The 21,844-nt window shown below is 34.3% G+C and overlaps 1 protein-coding gene across 1 annotated transcript in view; it reads left to right on the top strand.

Moving 5' to 3' along the window:
- LOC143222404 (protein turtle homolog B-like) overlaps nucleotides 1-21,844 on the top strand; it is a 124,411-nt gene that overhangs the window by 87,023 nt on the left and 15,544 nt on the right. The window contains exons 5-10 of the mRNA XM_076448886.1: nucleotides 6-116; nucleotides 581-784; nucleotides 4,119-4,415; nucleotides 6,403-6,693; nucleotides 20,594-20,881; nucleotides 21,486-21,785. Of these exons, the coding sequence (XP_076305001.1) occupies nucleotides 6-116; nucleotides 581-784; nucleotides 4,119-4,415; nucleotides 6,403-6,693; nucleotides 20,594-20,881; nucleotides 21,486-21,785 (1,491 nt within the window). The remainder of the gene's footprint in view (nucleotides 1-5; nucleotides 117-580; nucleotides 785-4,118; nucleotides 4,416-6,402; nucleotides 6,694-20,593; nucleotides 20,882-21,485; nucleotides 21,786-21,844) is intronic.

Genomic DNA, 21,844 nt, shown 5'->3' with positions numbered 1-21,844 from the left:
CATAGTTCCTCCGAGGGAACTACATGTTAAAACAGGAGAGAAACAGCTTCAAGATACGGTTCTTGGGCCTATTAATGAAGGAAACTCGTTAAACCTAACCTGTGAAGCTAGAGGCGGTAAGAATCGTTTGGTAAGGTACATCAAAGGAAATGTATGTTTATTGTTTAGTTTTATAAAAGAAAGGAAGGCCAGTAACCTTTAAACAGGAAGCGATCGCTAAATCTTACACAAATAAATAAAACAGTCATGAATAGAGTGTAAGTTATTATTTTAGGTAGATAGGCAATACAAAAATAACTGTGTAGTTTTAAAATTTGTGTATCCTGTCATACGTAAAAGGCAATTTTACTTTCCTTTCAATATGCACGAGTGAAAATTAGAATGTTTTTTTACAACCAATTCTTTATAAATAATATAATAAATTTAAAATAATTTAATAAATTTAAAATAACCAAGCGATACATAAATTTCAATGCTTCATTACAACACGAAAAGAACACTCAGTTCACCTGTAAGAGATATTTAGATTTCGACTTTAAACTAAAGAATCTCTCGTTTATTCTAAAGATTTGCTTTTTAGGAAACCCTCCGCCTTCTGTGACATGGTGGAAAGAATCGGTTTTACTGGACGATAGCTTCTCTCTTTCGAAAGACAACATTGTGGTGAACAGTCTGGAGATTAAGACTGTTGAACGCTATCTTTCAAAGGCTACCATTACTTGTAAAGCCCTGAACACGAATCTCACTAAACCCTTATCAGTGTCTATCAAGTTAAATGTGAACTGTGAGTACTTTCATAAATATAGTTTAATTTTCACTTGATAATAGGATATCTACTTTAATAATATATTTAACGATTCAATTAATAAACTTCAATGTTCTATGTATTCATTTTTACCGAAATTTGATACTGCACTGTTGAAAGCTTGTAATGTTTAGATGGGAAATTACACGTTAATTAATCTATAATCTGTACAACATATTTTATAGATATGGAAACGTAATTGATTCAATAATATCAATAAATTAATCCTTAGAACTAAAATATAAAGCAGGAATCAGAAGTTTAACCAAAACAAAAACAAAACTGAAACATAAATATATTAAAGCACTAGCTTATTAAAACTAAAGTTAACTGTAATGATATTTACCATAGTATATTCAAATCACCTAAATAAGTAGTAACATGATACAAGTTACATAACATAATATAGAATTGCCAGAACGTTCTCTCTCTCTCTCATTTTTTTTGTTTACGAAAAACACTTTCTCAAAGTCCTGTTCGTACCTTGTTAGCCAGACGTGCGTAGAAATATTTTAAAAATAACAGAGAATGTTTTAGACACGCATACAAAGTATCTTTACCAAAAGAACTATTGTGAAAGAAAGCAAATCATTTGAGAGTGCACTGTCAAACTGTTGTTTATCACATATGTTTTAAGAGTGTGTAAGGTTTTTATATAGGTGTACAGGCAGGATACTTTACAATACGTGTCTGTGACTTCTTGGTGATAAAGTTCAACAGTTGATGAACTGCGCACAAACAAGTAGTAATATAATAATATATTCAGAACAAGTCAAACGTTACACTATTGGTTATTACTGTTGTATCAAGAGTTTAAATAACTGTCTCTAAAACGTAAGAGTTCACACAAGCGTATTTAGTTACTTTACAAATAACAAAAAAAATCTTTTTCTACTCTGTTATTACAATATAAGACTGTGATACTCACTTTAAAATCGCCACTATTAACTGTTTGTTACTACAGTTGTATTCAGAGTTTCTAATAATTATCTTTCATTCCAAAAGTCCACATAAACTGGTTTCAGTTGCTCTAGAATCCAGTTCACAAAAGAATTTTTCTTCTCTATTGTGTTATTGCAATACAATCTGCAAACATTACATTTTAAAAGTCGCCAAAACACACTCTTTATGTCTAAACTTACAAACGCGATATAGATTTTTTTTACTATATTTCTCATTAATTTTGTCCCACACTTTCATTAGCTTAATTACTTACACTAACTTGGTCACCATATATATTAACCAACTGAGCCCTAAAACGTTCTACGAACTACGAGACGTTATGATATAATAATACTGAATGAAACAACACGAAAATTCAGAAGGATCGTGTACTATGATGTAAATTCCAAAAAACTGAATTACACGACTAATTATTTGTAAACAGTTATGTAAGAAACTTGCCACAACTAACGCTTCTAAAAATAATTTACATATACGTTCACAAAATAAAAATTAAATAATACTATTGTACAGAACTGAAAATGAACAGACACATGTATCTAACAGAGTGTGTATAGGTTTTTATCACTTGCTATTTTAGAGTAATTTAATGCAATGTCAAACTGTTTATCGCTGTACTTCTCTGTACTGTGAAGCGGTTGTTTATCATATGGATAGTGGAAAATTGAAGTCTCAAAATCTCTAAAATATATCTTTCAAGAGCTTTGTTCACAACTCTTGTGTTTTCTCAAATAAAAACCGTTTCATAGAATTGAAAGATAGCAAGTTTCATAGTTCTTTCACCCAAGAAACTCAAAAAAAGTAATGCATAAATTAGTTAAGTAACTATATTTGTTTGTCAGGGGACATAAACATATCTTATCTTTATATATCGAAACATAGTTGAACGTATTATCTTCTCTGACTTATACGATCAGTACATATGAAATAAATCAAATGAAAAACTCTATAGCTATTACAGGATATGTCTGCTTTATTAATAGTGAATTAATATAATTATTTTCTGTATAACAACACTGTTGAAGTTTTAACTATTCGTTCCTAGTTGCTGATTACATCTGAATACTATTGTTCAGATTGTGTAACATTCTGAAAAAGAGTTTTCATTTTGTTCAGTTCACTTAATAGGTCATTAAACTTCGAAGGATAGAACTTCAATAACGTGTCCCGAATTGTGACAGAACCGATCGAAATCCAAATCGTTTAACTTAACAATAAAAATGTTTGTGTTGCTTTAATGACATATAAAGCTAATAGTTCAAGTTTAAAAAGAAACATAGCTGTAATACTCTCTTAACCATTTGTCAATACAACCACTGGAGTTATGACATGTGAACCGTGTAATAAACCTATAGTCACGATATATTGAGATTTCAAGATGATTAGTAAAAAAACGTGCTTAAGTTGTAGAAATACAGTCCATACGTTCTTATGCTTAAAAGTCAGTTTTAAAGTTTATTTGATTGAAGGTGTAATTTGACATCTAAAAGTGCAATTCAAACTTAATAAACATAATGCAAAGAAATAATCAAATAGATGTAGATGTCACTGTATTCGTTTTGTACACCGAACAAATCGAACTGGTTATTATAAGTTTGAGATGGTAAAAACGTTTTGTTTAAATTATCTAAAACTGTCATAACATTGAATACAAAAAATATATTGATGAAAATTTAAAAGTAACAAGTTATAAGTAAAATAAAATACAAATCTGATGGTTACTTTAGTTTATATTTATAACAAGCCCCTAAATGAGGCAACATGATTTCACAGAGGGATCTTTTGGGCAACTTTATTTTATACCCAAAATCTACAATTCACGTTCTTACGTGGCCCGGCATGGCCAAGCGCGTTAAGGCGTGCAACTCGTAATCTGAGGGTCGCGGCTTTGCATCCCTGTCGCGCCAAACATGCTCGCCTTTTCAGCCGCAGGGGCGTTATAATGTGACGGTCAATCCCACTATTCGTTGGTAAAAGAGTAGCTCCAAAATTGGCGGTGGGTGGTGGTGACTAGCTGCCTTGTCTCTAGTCTTACACTGCTAAATTAGGGACGGCTAGCACAGATAGCCCTCGAGTAGCTTTGTGCGAAATTCACAAACAAAAACAAATGTTCTTACGTGTGTTACAACAACAACCAAGATGGCTGACTGATAAGGATCCATGTAGTTAATTCTCCATAAAGTCAAAGTCAAGGACAATAAATATGTTGCCATGAAATACAGCTAAAGATGTAGTCAAGCACTATTAATGAAACGTATTACTTTTCTTACAGTCAATGTTTTGTCCATACATAATGCATATACGGATACTCATATATTGGTTATTACACTGAGATATTGTATTTGCCCAGTGAAGCCTCAGTACGTTCGCATTTCCTCAAGTAAACGGAAGCTGGAAGCAGGAAGAAAACAAGAGATGAAATGTTCCACGGAAGGCTCTCTTCCTGCTGCAAATATTACATGGTGGTTGGATGGGAAAAAGATGGTAAACCATAGACAGACTGTAACAGGTGACCCTCCTGGTACCTACAGCATTCTCACGTTTCTGCCAACTGAAAAGGACAATAATAAGACGTTAGTGTGTCGTGTGTCTAATCCATACCTGCCAGAGAGCGTCCTAGAAGAGCGTTGGAAATTGGATGTTTTCTGTGAGTAAAGTTCGTGTAAGTTCGTGTAATATCGGTGTATAAGTTCTCAGAGAGAAAAATTACGTCTTTTAAAGATCAGACATTTATTTGTTTAAAACAGTCTTAAACGTGTGAGATAGCAACAATAGTTTTTGTTACATACATAGATACTGACATACACGTTACTTCTTTTAGATAATGTTTTATTTAAATATTCCTTTGCCACGGTAGAGTTCCTTAAAATATAATATTTTATTACTTAAATACATACAGTTGTAAACTTGAGGTTTTGGGCTGTGTCTCTTTTGTTACTGGTAACTTATTTCTTTTCAGTAGGCCCAGCATGGCCAAATAATTAATCTGAGGATAGCAGGATCGAATCTCTGTCACACCAAACACGTTCCTTTTTTCAGACGTGGGGATGTTATATGCAACAGTCAATCCCACTATTTTTCAGCAACTTTTTCATGCTAATTGTCAAGTGAGCATTGAGCTATGTTACATCAATAATTTCGTATAAATTCAGCCGGAGTACCTTTAATTACATATTTCATTTCATAGAAACATGCGGACTTATACTTACATTCGACTTTCGTGTGATTAGTACTAAGTAGTTTTAAATAATAACGAAAACATCGGGACCTAGCATAACCAGGTAGTTAAGGCATTTGACTAGTAATCTGAGGGTCGTGGGTTCGAATCCCTCTCGAACCAAACATGCTCGCCCTTTCAGCCGTAGGGGCGTTATAATGTAACGGTCAATCCCACTATTCGTTGGTAAAAGAGTAGCCCAAGAGTTGGCGGTGGGTGATGATGACTAGCTGCCTTCCCTCTAGTCTTACACTGCTAAATTAGGGACGGATAGCGCAGATAACCCTCGAGTAGCTTTGCTCAAAATTCAAAAAACAAACAAACAATCTATTTGAACGAAAGTAAATATACATTAAACACATCATGTAAAATAAACAAATTTATAACAAACATTCATCATTAGACATACAAAAAATTGTTTTTAACTTCCTGAGCGAAAAAATTCGTACGTCTCTCTGTAGACATATACTTTTTGTAAAATAACTACAATTCTAAACTTACACCGCATTTTAGTTAAACTTCCTTTTCGAGAGAGGAAACTTCTGTTGAATTTGGAATTAAAAGCTCAAAAACAAATATTTCAAAAATATGAATTGGATTTATGCACTAAATGAAACACAAACATAAAACTTATAATACCAACACATTATTCGAACCAATACAATAAAATCAAACCAGCCATTCAACCGGTAGCTGGTTTATACTTAATCACATATATTTGGATTTTTGATATCAACAGAATAAACTAAATAAGTTAATACGCAAACACACACACACATACAAACAAACACACATACAAACACACATACATACATACAAACACACACATACATACATACAAACACACACACACATACAACACATACAAACACACACATATATATATATATGTCCACAAATATTATATTTTCTTTTGTTTTAGAAGTTGAATATAGATGTTAGATACAACTATTTTATATTTTATAGAAGTTGAATATAGATGTTACATACAACTATTTTATATTTTATAGAAGTTGAATATAGATGTTACATACAGCTATTTTATATTTTATAGAAGTTGAATATAGATGTTACTATTTTATATTTTATAGAAGTTGAATATAGATGTTACATACAACTATTTTATATTTTATAGAAGTTGAATATAGATGTTACATACAACTATTTTATATTTTATAGAAGTTGAATATAGATGTTACATACAACTATTTTATATTTTATAGAAGTTGAATATAGATGTTACATACAACTATTTTATATTTTATAGAAGTTGAATATAGATGTTACATACAACTATTTTATATTTTCAAAATGTTTCACAGCTTGTACATTATTATATGTTCAACATTAGTTCTCCCAGAGTTTCCAAGTTTCCATCATGTAAATGTCAAAATGTTTTTTTTTTTCTCTGGCTCAGATAAACCTAAGCTTTCGCTCGTTCTGGGAGCCAATGTTCAAGATGAACAAATCAGAGAAGGACACGATGTCTACTTTGAATGTAACATACACGCTAACCCTCAGGTTCAAGAAGTTAAATGGTTCTTTGACGACAAAAGTCTTTTCAGTGAACCATCCAAAGGTATTATAATCAACAACAGACTGTTACGACTACAAAGTGTTGGGAAACAACATCGAGGAACATACCAGTGTCAAGCTCACAACTCTATTGGCATGGGATACAGCGAAGAGGTTCCTTTGAATATACAATGTAAGTGCTATCGTTTCGAAATATTCTGTTGACTATATTTTCTATACGTTTTAGTATTGGAAAGTTAAGTTACCTGAGTATAACTCACTTGACTGTTAAATTATTCATAATAAAACCTCCGCTATGCTTTTCAGTTTATATAAATAATACAACAATTACGAAAATAGTTCCACCTTACAAAAAGAACACACAGAGAGAGAACGTAATCCAAACAGCATTTCTCTTATTTTGATTTTTGGATTATATGAAGGAAATATTTTTGAATTAAAATACGCAAGAAACGTTGTTAAAAATTGCTGGTCAGTAACCAAACAAAGAACATTTTATCACTTGCTAATCATACAAAGAAACAAACAATTATTAATGAAAGTAAATATTTTGGAACTAAACAATTAATGGAAACTGGACAAGAGAAAAGTAAATCTGTTGAATAAATAAAACACCTCATTAAAGAAATTATTAAAACAAAAGTAGTTTGCACTTAATTGTAATAATAAAACAAGAGAAGAAATATGAATACACGATACTTAAATACAAACTGAAATCTAAGTTTATTAGAGTATATTTAGTACATAGAAACACTAATTCATTGAAACATTTAGCTTTTATAAAATTATCTGTAGAAACAACATTCTTATATAATAAATACAACACGTTGTACAAACACGTAGGGGAGATCTGGGCTGATTACACGTGGTAACAAGTTGACAATAAAGTTTATATTCTGAAGTTGGTAACCGTGATATAGTTAACCCCAACGCTTTCTAAAACATGTTTCTTACTGTTATAGTTTCATTGGGACTGGATGTGATATAGTAAACCCTAACGCTTTCTAAAACACATTTCTTACTGTTATAGTTTCATTGGGACTGGATGTGATATAGTGAACCCTAACGCTTTCTAAAACATGTCTCTTACTGTTATAGTTTCATTGGGACCGGATGTGATATAGTGAACCCTAACGCTTTTTAAAACATGTCTCTTACTGTTATAGTTTCATTGGGACCGGATGTGATATAGTGAACCCTAACGCTTTTTAAAACATGTCTCTTACTGTTATAGTTTCATTGGGACTGGATGTGATATAGTGAACCCTAACGCTTTCTTAAACATGTCTCTTACTGTTATAGTTTCATTGGGACTGGATGTGATATAGTGAACTAGGGGATTGTTTTATTGGTAGTTCATGGATTTAGATTCTTGAATTTGAAAGTATTCTCAGATTTTAATCGTTATTACATTCAAAAGAGTAAACTGGATACAGGCAAAGATATCAAGTTGAAGGGCGAAGCTGTCATCCTGGACAAATGACCCATCGTCAGGGTCACAAGTGGAGAGGATCTGTAAATCCCTGGGTGGGATCAATAATTCCAGCGCAGTTGATTTGTACCGAAGTTAGTTCAAAATAAAATAAAGGATTGAAAAGACCAATGAAATAAACTCTCAGAGAAAGCTTTCTTTCAGGTCCGTGTTGCCTATCCACTAATGAAGATTCACAGTCAAAACAACGACTGAAAGATCGTTCAACCTCAAAGAAAATAATGAAAGATTTCACAAAAAGTTTCAACCAATAAATAACTAATACTCGTGTTTCATTCTGAAGAAAACTAAGGTGTTTATCTGTTTATTTGTGTTTTATGTTACAACATGATTTCTACAACATCTCTCGGTGTTTGTTTGAAGAAAATAATTTAATAGGGATACCAAAGCTGTTACATGGGACTGCACTGAACGTTATATCAGTAGAAAGAAGTTGGGTGTTATTGATGGCTTTAACAGACCACGTTTTCTAGGAAAGAAAACACAATGGTTTTGACTTCACAGAGAACCTGAAATACTCTGGGATATGTATACTTTATAAAGATAACAAGTAAGACAAGTATCATGTGTTTTAACATTATAGTCCATATCATTACGTATATCATGGACAGAACCAATAGCTATAGTCCATATCATTACGTATATCATGAACAGAACCAATAGCTATAATCCATATCATTACGTATGTCATGAACAGAACCAATAGCTGTAAATTATTCTATTATTTTATTTAAAAATTTGTTTATAATAATCAGAATGCGTTGCATAACTATCATACTATTTAGAACAAAGCAAACATACTTTCTGGGGCTTGGAAATACAATCATCATGCTGGATGGGATGTTATTCGAATGTCGAATAAGCTGCTAATTCGAAAAATAATTACAAGAGGGATCTAAGCCTGCAATAGTGCCAAATGTCACAGTGGATTTCTTTGTCCTAAATGACGGCATTCAATGGTACTGTTGTAAATGTCAACAGGTGAAGGCGCCTGTTTCACTACGCTCATAAAACTCGGACTTTTCGACCCGCTGCCAAACACCTGACCACAAACTAGTTGTTGTTTCGTTCTTTATTGGGGTTTGTTAATATGACATTCAATTAATAGCATTCAAAAGTACAAACAACAGTAAAATAGACTTATACTGAATGTTTGTTAAAGAGAGATATAATATCTTACAGAGGATATATTCACAATAGGTTAAAGCTGAAGTCGTTCTTACGGTTCTCAAACCAGTATTTCACGCATTGATAAAACTATATTTTGTTCACTTGCGCTTCTGCTATTGTTTTTTCTCTTGTATCATCAACTGAAGAGGTTAATTCCAGTTTTAAGAACGATTAATTATATGTTTGTACAATAGTGTATTCCTGCGCACGAGGTGTTTCGCAGTAATATACATACTTAGCACCTCTGTAATAGGTTCATGGCAAATTCCTGGCCACATGGCAATACGCTACCTCTACAGTTAGACTTATCAAAGGCTTGGCATCACTTGATGGCTAGGGCTCTTGAGTCTTATTCTTTTATAGCTAATTCAAAACCACTAACTGCTTTTCTTCTGGTCTATCATTTATAAATAATGACCGGCTGGATTTGTGTGAAATCAAACAATTACAATCATTATTAAACAACAATATGTACACTTTTTTCGAGGAAAAATTGTTTGTCTTTTAATTTCGCGTAAAGCTACACGAGGGCTATCTGCGCTAACCTTCCCTAATTTTGCAGTGTAAGACTAAAGGGAGGATAGCTAGTCATCACCATCCACCACCAACTCTTGGGCTACTCTTTTACCAACGAATAGTGGGATTGACCGTCACATTTAATAGCGCCTCCGCGGCTGAAAGGGCGAGCATGTTTGGTGCGACGGACATTCGAACGCGCGACCCTCGGATTATGAGTCGAACGCCTTATAATTTCAGGCTCGGCATGGCCAGGTGGGTTAAGGGACAAAGTATTCAAGCAATAATATTTTTGAAAGATGTAAAGCGAAAAACACAAGAACTGGAAAAAGTGCTTTTATGATCAATCAGATCAACAATGAACTCCGAACCCACAACAATGACATCAACAAAGTGACAGCTGCTCTGTGGTTATTGTTGCTTTGTTCTTTTGTAAAAGCGGTTATGGAAACCATTGTCCACGTGCAGTGCATGTGAGAATCTGTGGAAAATTGATCAACACGTGTGGTTAAAGATGGCGTCTCCCGTCCTTGATAAAATGGTGTTACACTACAAAGTGTGGAGTTTGTAATATTGTGTTTTCACGAGAATGTAGCTTTAGGAACAGCCTCAAACTTCAATTGTTTAAATGACTATTGACATTATTAACCTTAGATACAAACAGATATCCACCACTTGAATCGACGTTCACCTCGTTACCAGTACTTCGTATACAACACGAATGCACCTAATAGTATTTCAAATTATAAAATGGTATGTTTTACATGTATTACATGTACATGTGTGTTGTAAAACTGTAGCAAAATTTATTTATATACTGTTTGTACTATTTTGATGACAGGATTGTTTTTCGTAACCATATTCAAAATAATATGATATTAGGTAATAGAACATGAGACAATGCAGATGGCGAAGCGATAAACCGAATTACACTAAATATTTATAGGCCAAAAAGAACGATCACTTGCGCATGTGCGGACAAACCAACTATCTTGTTTTCATTCTTTTATGGTCTTCTAATAGGTCAGCGCTATGTTTTCGCACTCGATGTGTTAAAACCCAGCGTTCTGAGAAGAGAAACGCAGAAACAAAATTATATTTGAATGTACGAAAAGAAAACAGGTGTAATCCACGCAATTTACAGTCAAATAATATATAACCAGTTTTAATATTTGATAAAATATATGTAACAAAAATAGACATTAAACCAGTTTTCGTGCCATTAAAATAGCTTTTCACCGAATTGATTTTGTACAAAACGGGTCGAGAAAACATAAAGAAAAAAAAAACAGTAGATTAGAGAACCAAATCGGCACGTACTGCACATGAAAACACAATTTGTAAAAAATAAAACCATCAGAAATTACACACTGTCTTTTTATCTTTAATGTTTCAGTTGTGGATGACGAAAACAGGATTCATGTGAATCTGTCTGAAATAGAAAATAACAAATTCCAAAAATAACTTTAGTCTAATGAAACTAATCCATATTGCAACTAGTAATAAAAATGTATCATATTTTGACTTACTGAAAAACAACAATATTACAATGAATCGTGGAGATTCAAAGTTGCACGCAATAGCGTTTTTACACAAATATCAATATACGGGTATTTTATCTAATACAAAACGTTCACGTACTCCCAACAGTGACTAGGTTGGAAATCTATGACGCCTAAACTCGCTACAAACACAAGCCGCTATACCGATATAAATACAATAGTATAGTCTGTTATCTGTTTATGTAACTACCAGGAGGGTGTGGAAGGATTTTAACCGAAATTTCCATGGAGGTTCATGGATCCATAAATAAATACCTGGAAACTTTCAGTTTTGCAGTTTTTCATATTTTTATGGATTTTTTTTTTCGTTTTTATTACAACTTTGCTCCCCTGTCGATGGACTTTCTTCAAATTTGGCATGAAGTTTTCTGAGTCCATATGGATATGCGTGCAAATTTCCCGTCTCATTTTTCACGTTTTATGTTTTCCAGTGTTTATGGGTGTTTTCAGCATGTTATATGTTTACAATTACATATAAGGGAAGCAACTTTTCATGTTTTAGAATAACATTTCATTAGTCATGAATTTATGTAACTTCAGTCCAGAGGAAGGGTACTCCAGCTGGCAATACACTTCAGTCCAGAGGAAGGGTATTCCAGCTGGCAATACACTTCAGTCCAGAGGAAGGGTACTGCAGCTGGCAATACACTTCAGTCCAGAGGAAGGGTACTCCAGCTGCTAATACACTTCAGTCCAGAGGAAAGGTACTCCAGTTGACAATATAACAACAGAATTGTTCAAAATGAGTTTATAATGCGGCTATTTAATTAACCCTAGATTAAAGAATTCCACCAGTATTTCAAAAACAGGTGTAACTGTTTTCCATAAAATCATAAATGGATTATAAACAAAATTGTAATTCTGATTCAAGAGAATAGTGCGAATCAGCTACGTAAAGACAGCCCGGCATACCCAGGCGTGCGACTCGTAATCTGAGGTTCGAAACCGGCCCGGTATGGCCAGGTGGGTTAAGACGTACTATTCGTAATATGAGGGTCGCGGGTTTGCACCCCCGTCGCACTAAACATGCTCGCCTTTTCAGCCGTGGGGACGTTATAATGTGACGGTTATTCCCACTATTCTTTCGTAAAAGAGTAGCCTAAGAGTTGGTGGTGGGTGGTGATGACTAGCTGCCTTCCCTCTAGTCTTACACTGCTAAATTAAGGACGGCTAGCGCAGATAGCCCTCGAGTAGCTTTGCGCGAAATTCAAAAACAAACAAACAAGCTACGTAAAGGTGTGAAACAGGAACATTCGTATTATCAATTACTATTGACATTGTCTGTTTATCTTATACGTGGACCGGTAAGGCTAGGTGGGTTAAGGCGTTCGACTTATCATTTGAGGGCCGTGGTTTCGAATCCCCGTCACACCAAACATGCTTGCCCTTTCAGCCGTGAGGGCGTTATAAAGTCACGGTCAATCCCAATATTTGTTGGTAAAAGAGTAGCCCAAGTGTTGGCGGATGATGGCACAGCATGAGAGAGATCTAACAGTTTATTTTATTATTCAAGTAGTAGTTTCAACATGCATTTTGCAAGTTTGAGTAATTTGGTTTCCTCTAGGTCTTAAGGTTTCAGTATTTTGTTTAGTTATACTTCATATCTCTTTTTTAAAGTCCTTAATTTAGTACTCAAGTCCTGTCTGTTTAAGATGAGTATTGAATTTCTTTATCTGCTGGTTAGAAAGCAGATGATTGTTTGTTTGTTTTGAATTTCGCACAAAGCTACTCGAGGGCAGTCTGCGCTAGCCGTCCCTGATTTAGCAATGTAAGACTAGAGGGAAGGCAGCTAGTCATCACCACCCACCGCCAACTCTTGGGCTACTCTTTTACCAACGAATAGTGGGATTCATCGTCACATTATAATGCCCCCACGGCTGAAAGAGCGAGCATGTTTGGTGCGACCGGGATTCGAACCCGCGACCCACCTAGCCATGCCGGGCCTAAAAGCAAATGAGCTCTTCTTACTCGTTTTATTTATATGTGTATGTGTGTTTTCTTATGGCAAAGCCACATCGGGCTACCTGCTGGGCCCACCGGGGGAATCGAACCCCTATCTTTAGCATTACATCCGTAGACACACCGTTGTACTAGCGGGGGACCGTTTGATTTATAAGTTTCTCTTTTCTGTGAGTAAGGTTAAAGTGTAGTGGTTTGTTTTGGCGTTATATACTAAAACACAGATCGTCCTTAGAGTTTATTTCATTGTCCAATTAATACTTTGAAAAAGGTATCGCGGATGGTGGCTTCTAGTTAAATAGTTACTTGGGGAAGTTACAGAAGTTAAACATAAAGATATCACTTCCATTGTAGTGGGATAGGTAGTTCGCGCAGACTGAGTTGTTGTTGCTCAGGTCTTGTTTCATTTGCTGCTCTAAACTTTTGTGTTTTTCTTTTGGTTCACTTTAATGTTATGGTTTTAACCACATAAATAAATTATTGGGTGTTTTTTAAACGTTCCGGTAATGGAGTTTGATGATAATGGAGTATTATTACAATGTTGTTCAGTTTGACAGAGGTCAGTAGATTTGCGAACTTGACTTATAAGCAGTAACAAGTGCTGTCAAGTGTTTTCTACAGCAGGAAACTTACATGATTTTCTAATCTTGTTCATGCTGTTAAGAAGTAAAAGGAATCGAAGTGTTTGATGTATTCATAAGTGTTTCTTAAGGGATTTCATGGGCAGCTTTGTTTGATGTATTCATAGGTGTTTCTTAAGGGATTTCATGGGCAGCTTTGTTTGATGTATTCATAGGTGTTTCTTAAGGGATTTCATGGGCAGCTTTGTTTGATGTATTCGTAGGTGTTTCTTAAGGGATTTCATGGGCAGCTTTGTTTGATGTATTCGTAGGTGTTTCTTAAGGGATTTCATGGGCAGCTTTGTTTGATGTATTCGTAGGTGTTTCTTAAGAGATTTCATGGGCAGCTTTGTTTGATGTATTCGTAGGTGTTTCTTAAGGGATTTCATGGGCAGCTTTGTTTGATGTATTCTTAGGTGTTTCTTAAGGATTTTATGGGCAGCTTTGTTTGATGTATTCTTAGGTGTTTCTTAAGGATTTCATGGGCAGCTTTGTTTGATGTATTCGTAGATGTTTCTTAAGGGATTTCATGGGCAGCTTTGTTTGATGTATTCGTAGGTGTTTCTTAAGGATTTCATGGGCAGCTTTGTTTGATGTATTCGTAGGTGTTTCTTAAGGGATTTCATGGGCAGCTTTGTTTGATGTATTCGTAGGTGTTTCTTAAGGGATTTCATGGGCAGCTTTGTTTGATGTATTCGTAGGTGTTTCTTAAGGGATTTCATGGGCAGCTTTGTTTGATGTATTCGTAGGTGTTTCTTAAGGGATTTCATGGGCAGCTTTGTTTGATGTATTCATAGGTGTTTCTTAAGGATTTCATGGGTAGCTTTGTTTGATGTATTCATAGGTGTTTCTTAAGGGATTTCATGGGCATATTTGTTTGATGTATTCATAGGTGTTTCTTAAGGGATTTCATGGGCAGCTTTGTTTGATGTATTCATAGGTGTTTCTTAAGGGATTTCATGGGCAGCTTTGTTTGATGTATTCATAGGTGTTTCTTAAGGGATTTCATGGGCAGCTTTGTTTGATGTATTCGTAGGTGTTTCTTAAAGGGATTTCATGGGCAGCTTTGTTTGATGTATTCATAGGTGTTTCTTAAGGGATTTCATGGGCAGCTTTGTTTGATGTATTCGTAGGTGTTTCTTAAGGGATTTCATGGGCAGCTTTGTTTGATGTATTCATAGGTGTTTCTTAAGGGATTTCATGGGTAGCTTTGTTTGATGTATTCATAGGTGTTTCTTAAGGGATTTCATGGGCATATTTGTTTGATGTATTCATAGGTGTTTCTTAAGGGATTTCATGGGCAGCTTTGTTTGATGTATTCATAGGTGTTTCTTAAGGATTTCATGGGCAGCTTTGTTTGATGTATTCATAGGTGTTTCTTAAGGGATTTCATGGGCAGCTTTGTTTGATGTATTCATAGGTGTTTCTTAAGGGATTTCATGGGCAGCTTTGTTTGACTGGAATAATGACCATGAGTCTAGAATTAGTGGATGTGGGGCAACTGCTGGTAGGACAACTACAGGTGAGACATCTGTCGGTGGACAACTGACGATCACAGATGCTTGTGTAGGACATTGCTGGTGTGCAACTGGCAGTCCTTAGATGTGAGTAATTCATATTACCAATAGAAAACTTTACACATCTACGTTAAAGGATGGTTGTCCAGATTCGTAAACAAAAAGGAAGTTTACAATTTTCATTTCCATTTAGTAATTCAGCTGGTAATGTTTTGTGGTAACATATGGTAACATATGCGTTAATTTTAGAATTCCTTTCTAAAATTGTTTTCTTTATTTTCTTCGGTCAAAGCTAGTTTGTTGCCCATCAGTAAATACTTACACATGAGAAGGCGACACCAAACATGCTCGCCCTCACAGCCGTGAGTGCGTTATAACGTGACGGTTAATCCCACTATTCATTGGTAAAAGAGTAGCCCAAGAGTTGGCGGTGGGTGGTGATGACTAGCTGCCTTCCCTTTAGTCTTACACTGCTAAATTAGAGACGGCTACCGCAGATAGCCCTCGTGTATCTTTGCGCGAAGTTAAAAAAAACAAAAAATACAATTACGAACTATATATATAATTTACGTCACATGTGGTCTAAGTTTCATTTGTCATCTAGTCACAAAATATAATTTAAGCATGATAAACTAAATTGAACACTATAAAAAAGTAAAATAGAGAAAAACATTTAATATCAAAAATTATAATAAAAAATATGTGGAAATCACATGTGGATAGTTTGATTGATGACCCTAATGAGGTAGTTTTTTTGAAGCACGTTTTTGATAAACGACGTCAGTTCTGTCTTCTACTTAAGGATGAGGCCTTCTTTTTTTTCAGCCTAATCTCGTTTTTAAATGCCCCAAACAAACTCAGATTACAGTCAGTTAGTATAATCACTCTAGGTATAACAGGCTAACAAGTAACAAGGGAAATCAGCTAACAAGTAGGTAAAACACAGCTAAAAATGTCGTATGTTCTTTAACTATTGAAAACGATGTATATTTTTAATATACAACTCAGAGATTGATTATTTGTTTGCAGTCTGTAAAACATTTTCTGTAATACGTTTTGAGTAACTTAGCTAAGTTGAAAATAAAAAAAACACAAAACATATCGTCAATAACAAAATGAAACATGAAACTAGTCGCATGTTTTAATTATGCTAAACAATAGTTGGAACAATATGTCATCCACTTACATTAGAAACATTTCTTTGGTAGAAAATGAATATCATAAAATAACCTGGAAGGTTAGCACACACTTAAGCAACCAAAACTTAAATTTTAATTATTTGAATAACTTCAAATAACTGGCAACTGAAAACAAATGCTAATTAAATTCAGAAATCCTAGCTAACATTCAGAATCGTAAACGCAATCTTTGATACCACAAGTAAAAATGTACTGAATAATAGAAAATATAGCTAATGACTTCTCTTAGGAAAAAATTCCCCACTCAGTGATTTACTTTGTTTTATAGTCTTGGGTTGTTTTGAATTAAGCACAAAGCTACACAATGGGATATCTGTGCTCTGCCCAACACGGGTATCGAATCCCGGTTTTTAGCGTTGTAAGTTCGCAGACATACCGCTGAGCCACTGGTGGGGTTGTTGTTGTTGTTTTGAATTAAGCACAAAGCTACACAATGAGCTATCTGTGCTTTGCCCACCACGGGTATCGAAACCCGGTTTTTAGCGTTGTAAGTCCGCAGACATACCGCTGAGCCACTGGGGGTTGTTGTTGTTGTTTTGAATTAAGCACAAAGCTACACAATGGGCTATCTTTGATCTGCCCACCACGGGTATCGAAACCCGATTTTTAGCGTTGTAAGTCCGCAGACATACCGCTGAGCCACTGGGGGGGGTTATAGTCTTAGGATCTTTCTGTTACTGGTTACAATAAATTATGAACAAGATATAAATGATAAAACTGAGTGTTTATAACTAACATATAATACTAATATTATATATATATATATATATATGTGTTCTCATAACATTTTGTTTCAAATACCGTAACACAATGATGAACACATAGAACTTTATAATTAACGGATTTATGACAATTACCTTACGAATGTTTTCCTATAGAAAAAGTTATTACAAATGTTTTATTTAGTTAAGGTTTAACATCTAATTTGATAAGATGAGTAAGTTAGAACTTTCTAAACAACTAACATTATCTTTAAAGGAAGTTAAATTTGACCAAAAGTGATTTTCAAGTTGTTTTAACCCTTCTATATTTAAATGCCTGCGGTAAAGAAGCTAATGTAATATATAATTTAAAATACGTGATAATAAATCTAATATACTACCATAAAATGTAATAATATAGATATTTGATTATACAAGTCCTAAGTTTATTTATTATCATTGTAGTCAGTGTATATTTTATATTATACTCTCTTTTATTATTTATTTTTCTTTAATTAACTTGTGTAAAAGCTATAATCCTTTAATTTTCTTCAAAGTAATTAATATTGTTTAATTTTACGTTCACGTTAATGCGTTGTTTTATTTAAACTAGCATAGTTCAAAATAACAAAACCAAATATTTCAGTAAAACGTTTTACGAAATTCGTAGTGTCACTGGTTTTGTGTTAGTATGTGCAGACGCCATCTTTAATTCTTATAAAGGTATTTGAATGTTGCTGTTGTTTAAGATTTGTTACTTAGTTCTTAACATCTGAATGTATTCTACATGTAAACTCACTGAGGAACAGAATATTCCAACTCAATAAAATATTCCTTATTGTTACTATTACTTTTCAATTCCTTTTCGTTCTATTCTTCTATTTAAATGAGATTGTATTTCTTTAGATTTTCTGATTAACTGGTTGCATACTTGATATAAGTATAAAAAGACATATATCAAACTTACGTCTGAAGCTGCAACTTCAGTTTATTTAAGAACCATATGTCTTAATGATACAATGTGGGGGCCCGGCATGGCCAAGCGTGTGACTCGTAATCCGAGGGTCGCGGGTTCGCATCCCTGTCACGCCAAACATGCTCGCCCTTTCAGCCGTGGGGGCGTTATAATGTGACGGTCAATCCCACTATTCGTTCGTAAAAGAGTAGCCCAAGAATTGGCGGTGGGTGGTGATGACTAGCTGCCTTCCCTCTAGTCTTAGACTGCTAAATTAGGTACGGCTAGCGCAGATAGCACTCGAGTAGCTTTGCGCGAAATTCAAAAGCAAACAATGATACAATGTGAAGTTACCAAACATGTTACGTAGGCAAACTTATGTGAAGTAAACTTGTTATACCTTATAATGCTTAAACGCCCCCAGTGGCACAACGGTATATCTGCGGACTTACAACGCTATAATACGGGTTTCAATACCCCTGGTGGGCAGAGCACAGATAGCCCATTGTGTAACTTTGTGCTTAATTTCAAACAACAACAATGTAATTCTTAAACGATTTATCGCAATTCGTTTAACGTGGGATACAAATGGTTCATTGTTGTATTTTGAAATTAATAAATACATAACCGTTGTAAACTTCTTAATGTTATAAGAAATCTACAGTTTTCATAAATACAGTCTTGGTCAAAATATTTGCATACTGTCCTACAATCAGACAAATATTTACGAGTTTATATTCTAATCTAATTTTGAGCAGTTCTTAGTCACAGCACACATGCACACGTGTTCTGTATAAAATGGCGTAATTTTCGCATCGTCATTTTCCTGTACTTAGTGTAACGCATGCTTTGTAACGTACAAAGACTTTAGTTTGTTCGACTGCCAGTAATGCTGTGAAGCAAACGGATGTTGCCAATAGGGTAACCCCAATGTACTGCATCCACAACCCTGGAACGTCATCGAACTACAGGAAACCTAGTTTGAGGAATGTCATCTGGTAAATCCAAAATAACTACTGCCTTGTTTTGATCAGATTAACTTGTCAAGGTCAAAGAGGTATTGAAACACCTTACGACAGAAATGTCATGAATACGTCCATTCCAGAGTACCAAGAAGAGCAGTGAATAGAAGAGTGACCCAAAAATATTATTTTGCAAGAAGAACCATCTGCAAACCGATAATAACCAGAGTTCTTTGTTGTCACCTCATTCCTTGAGTAAGACTGCACGCCTGTTTATATCAATATGTCGTTTCTTCTGACAAGTTCTGTTTCCAGCTTATTAAAGCTGAAGTTGGTATTCGTGTTCATCGTTTTCCTGAAGAACAGATGAGAGAAAACTGTTTTTCTTATAAGGATCACACAGGAGGTGGTGCAGTACAAGTTTGGGCAACTATGCATCATGGTAGAAAAAAGAAAAAAACAGCCATCTCGTATAGGTATAACATGGAGAAGATATATTTACGACATATGCCGGGGTAAAGTTTGACAATAACTTTGTGTTCCATGATACAGTGCCACTGTCCACATTGCACGTATTGTACAGGATAATTTCCACATCCCTAAATCCACTTCTGTAACCTAAGTTGCAGTCCCTTCTAATAACAGTTTAAGATGAAGTCGCAATGGATTTCGGTAATAACTTCATCAATAGCATGTCATATCTTCTTAAGGAAGTTCGAGTACAAGCAGGACCAACCGAGTACTGAATGTTTAATATAAACTAACATATGTTAACAAACACTGCTTAAAATAATCTTATATTTTGTTAAGGATGTTTTGTGATATGTGAAACGCTAAATTACACGTGTCTTTTTTAACAGGTGTCTGGTAAAAATATTTGCTGTCTTAATGAACCGTTCATGTTATCCAGACATCTTGTTTCATTATATAAGTTACATACGTAGATGTTTAATATAACATGTATTTCTCAGTCTGACAGCACTAACGGTATTTTTATTATATCTTAATAAAAATAATATTATTATTTTTTACAAAATATTCGAGCATTTTGACCTAAACTATTTATAATTCCACCTAACCGGTGTTCATTATTTGTTGACCTTGCAAGGAAAGATAACTTATTGATTATTATAGGTTAAATGAACTTCTGACTTTCATTTGAGAAAGAGAGTTCAATCTCAAGATAAGAATTTGATCATCAAATATTATCCTTTATTTTGTGCTATAAAACTCCTACTTACATAATCTAATAATTTACATAACAACAGTTTCGTGGACTTTTCTCATGTTAGTTCAGTTCATTGTTATAACATAAAATTTAAACGTCTACGTTTTAAAGATATGATGTTATTGATATAAATAATAAGTTTTATTAACTTCCTTTTTTCCTGTTTGTTCTTATTAAGTAATTATTTCCAGATTCTCCGGATTGTGCTCCAGGTCAAAAGACAGTGTACGGTGTTGGTAGAAACGAAAGAGTTCGTGTTGCGTGTCATCTCGAGGCTGATCCTATCGATATCTTCTTTCAATGGAGTTTTAATAACTCTCAGAAATATATTGATATTGTGACTTTCAACAGCTCGGGCACTATGAGCTCAGCCTATTTTATTCCAAAAACTAAATATGACTATGGAACGCTTTTATGTAGTGGAAAGAACAGCATTGGAGAACAGCGTAAACCTTGTGTTTTTACCATTATTCCAGCTGGTAATAATGTTTTTGAGAACTCGTAACTAGAGATTACTGGTATTATGTGTACATAATGAACTGCTAAATGGTACAATGATGTATACATGATTTTAAAAATTGACATACGGTAAATAATAGTTATTGCTTAAAAGTAACATACTGCCTTCTTGATGACGAGAAACCCACTTGAAATACAACTGTATCTCAGAACGGTTGGTATGGGTATTAACACTTTTATTGATAAGCACAGGACAACGTTTCGAACTAAGGTCATCATCAGGTTAACCTGAGATACATTAATATATACCCTGTTTTGTTGTATTTTTCATTACAAATGAACGATTAAAATGTTTATTTACTAAAGAAACCATGTGATCTAGTTGTCGTTTTTCAAATAAATGTGTATTATTGATTCTATAAACATATTTTATGTTGTGTCTTACATCGAAGTTAAAAAACGAAAACTCGTCATTAAGCCTAACAGAATTATGGTTAAAAAGCCTAACAGAATTATGGTTAAAATCATGTTAGATGTAACTGCAGTTCTATGATTTAGACACACTAAATTAAACATCAAACAACTGCACTTTTGAACGCTAATAATAATTCTTTGCTACAACAGGTAAACCTGAATTTGTTTCTAACTGTTCTATCAACAACCAGACAGAACTTTCACTAATTATTTCATGTGAAGAAGGAGACGACGGAGGTCTGTTACAGCAATTTCATCTAGAGGTATACAGTAAAAAGTACCACATATTACTAGTTAATATGACATCTCTCGATCATCCGGTATTTGAAGTTGTTGGTTTACCATCAGGCAGTCCTCTGATGATTGTTGTTTACGCTTCTAATGCCAAAGGGAAAAGCTCGAAAGTGACTTTGACGGCCACAACACTCTTTACTGCTGAGAAACACATAGGTAAGTCTTGTGGATACAGCTCCCTTCACTGATCACATGTATACGTTGAACAAGTTGAA

Source organism: Tachypleus tridentatus, chromosome 1 (genome assembly GCF_004210375.1).
Source record: "Tachypleus tridentatus isolate NWPU-2018 chromosome 1, ASM421037v1, whole genome shotgun sequence".
Classification (NCBI taxonomy): Eukaryota; Metazoa; Arthropoda; class Merostomata; order Xiphosura; family Limulidae; genus Tachypleus; species Tachypleus tridentatus.
This window is presented reverse-complemented; position numbering and strand designations above follow the sequence as displayed.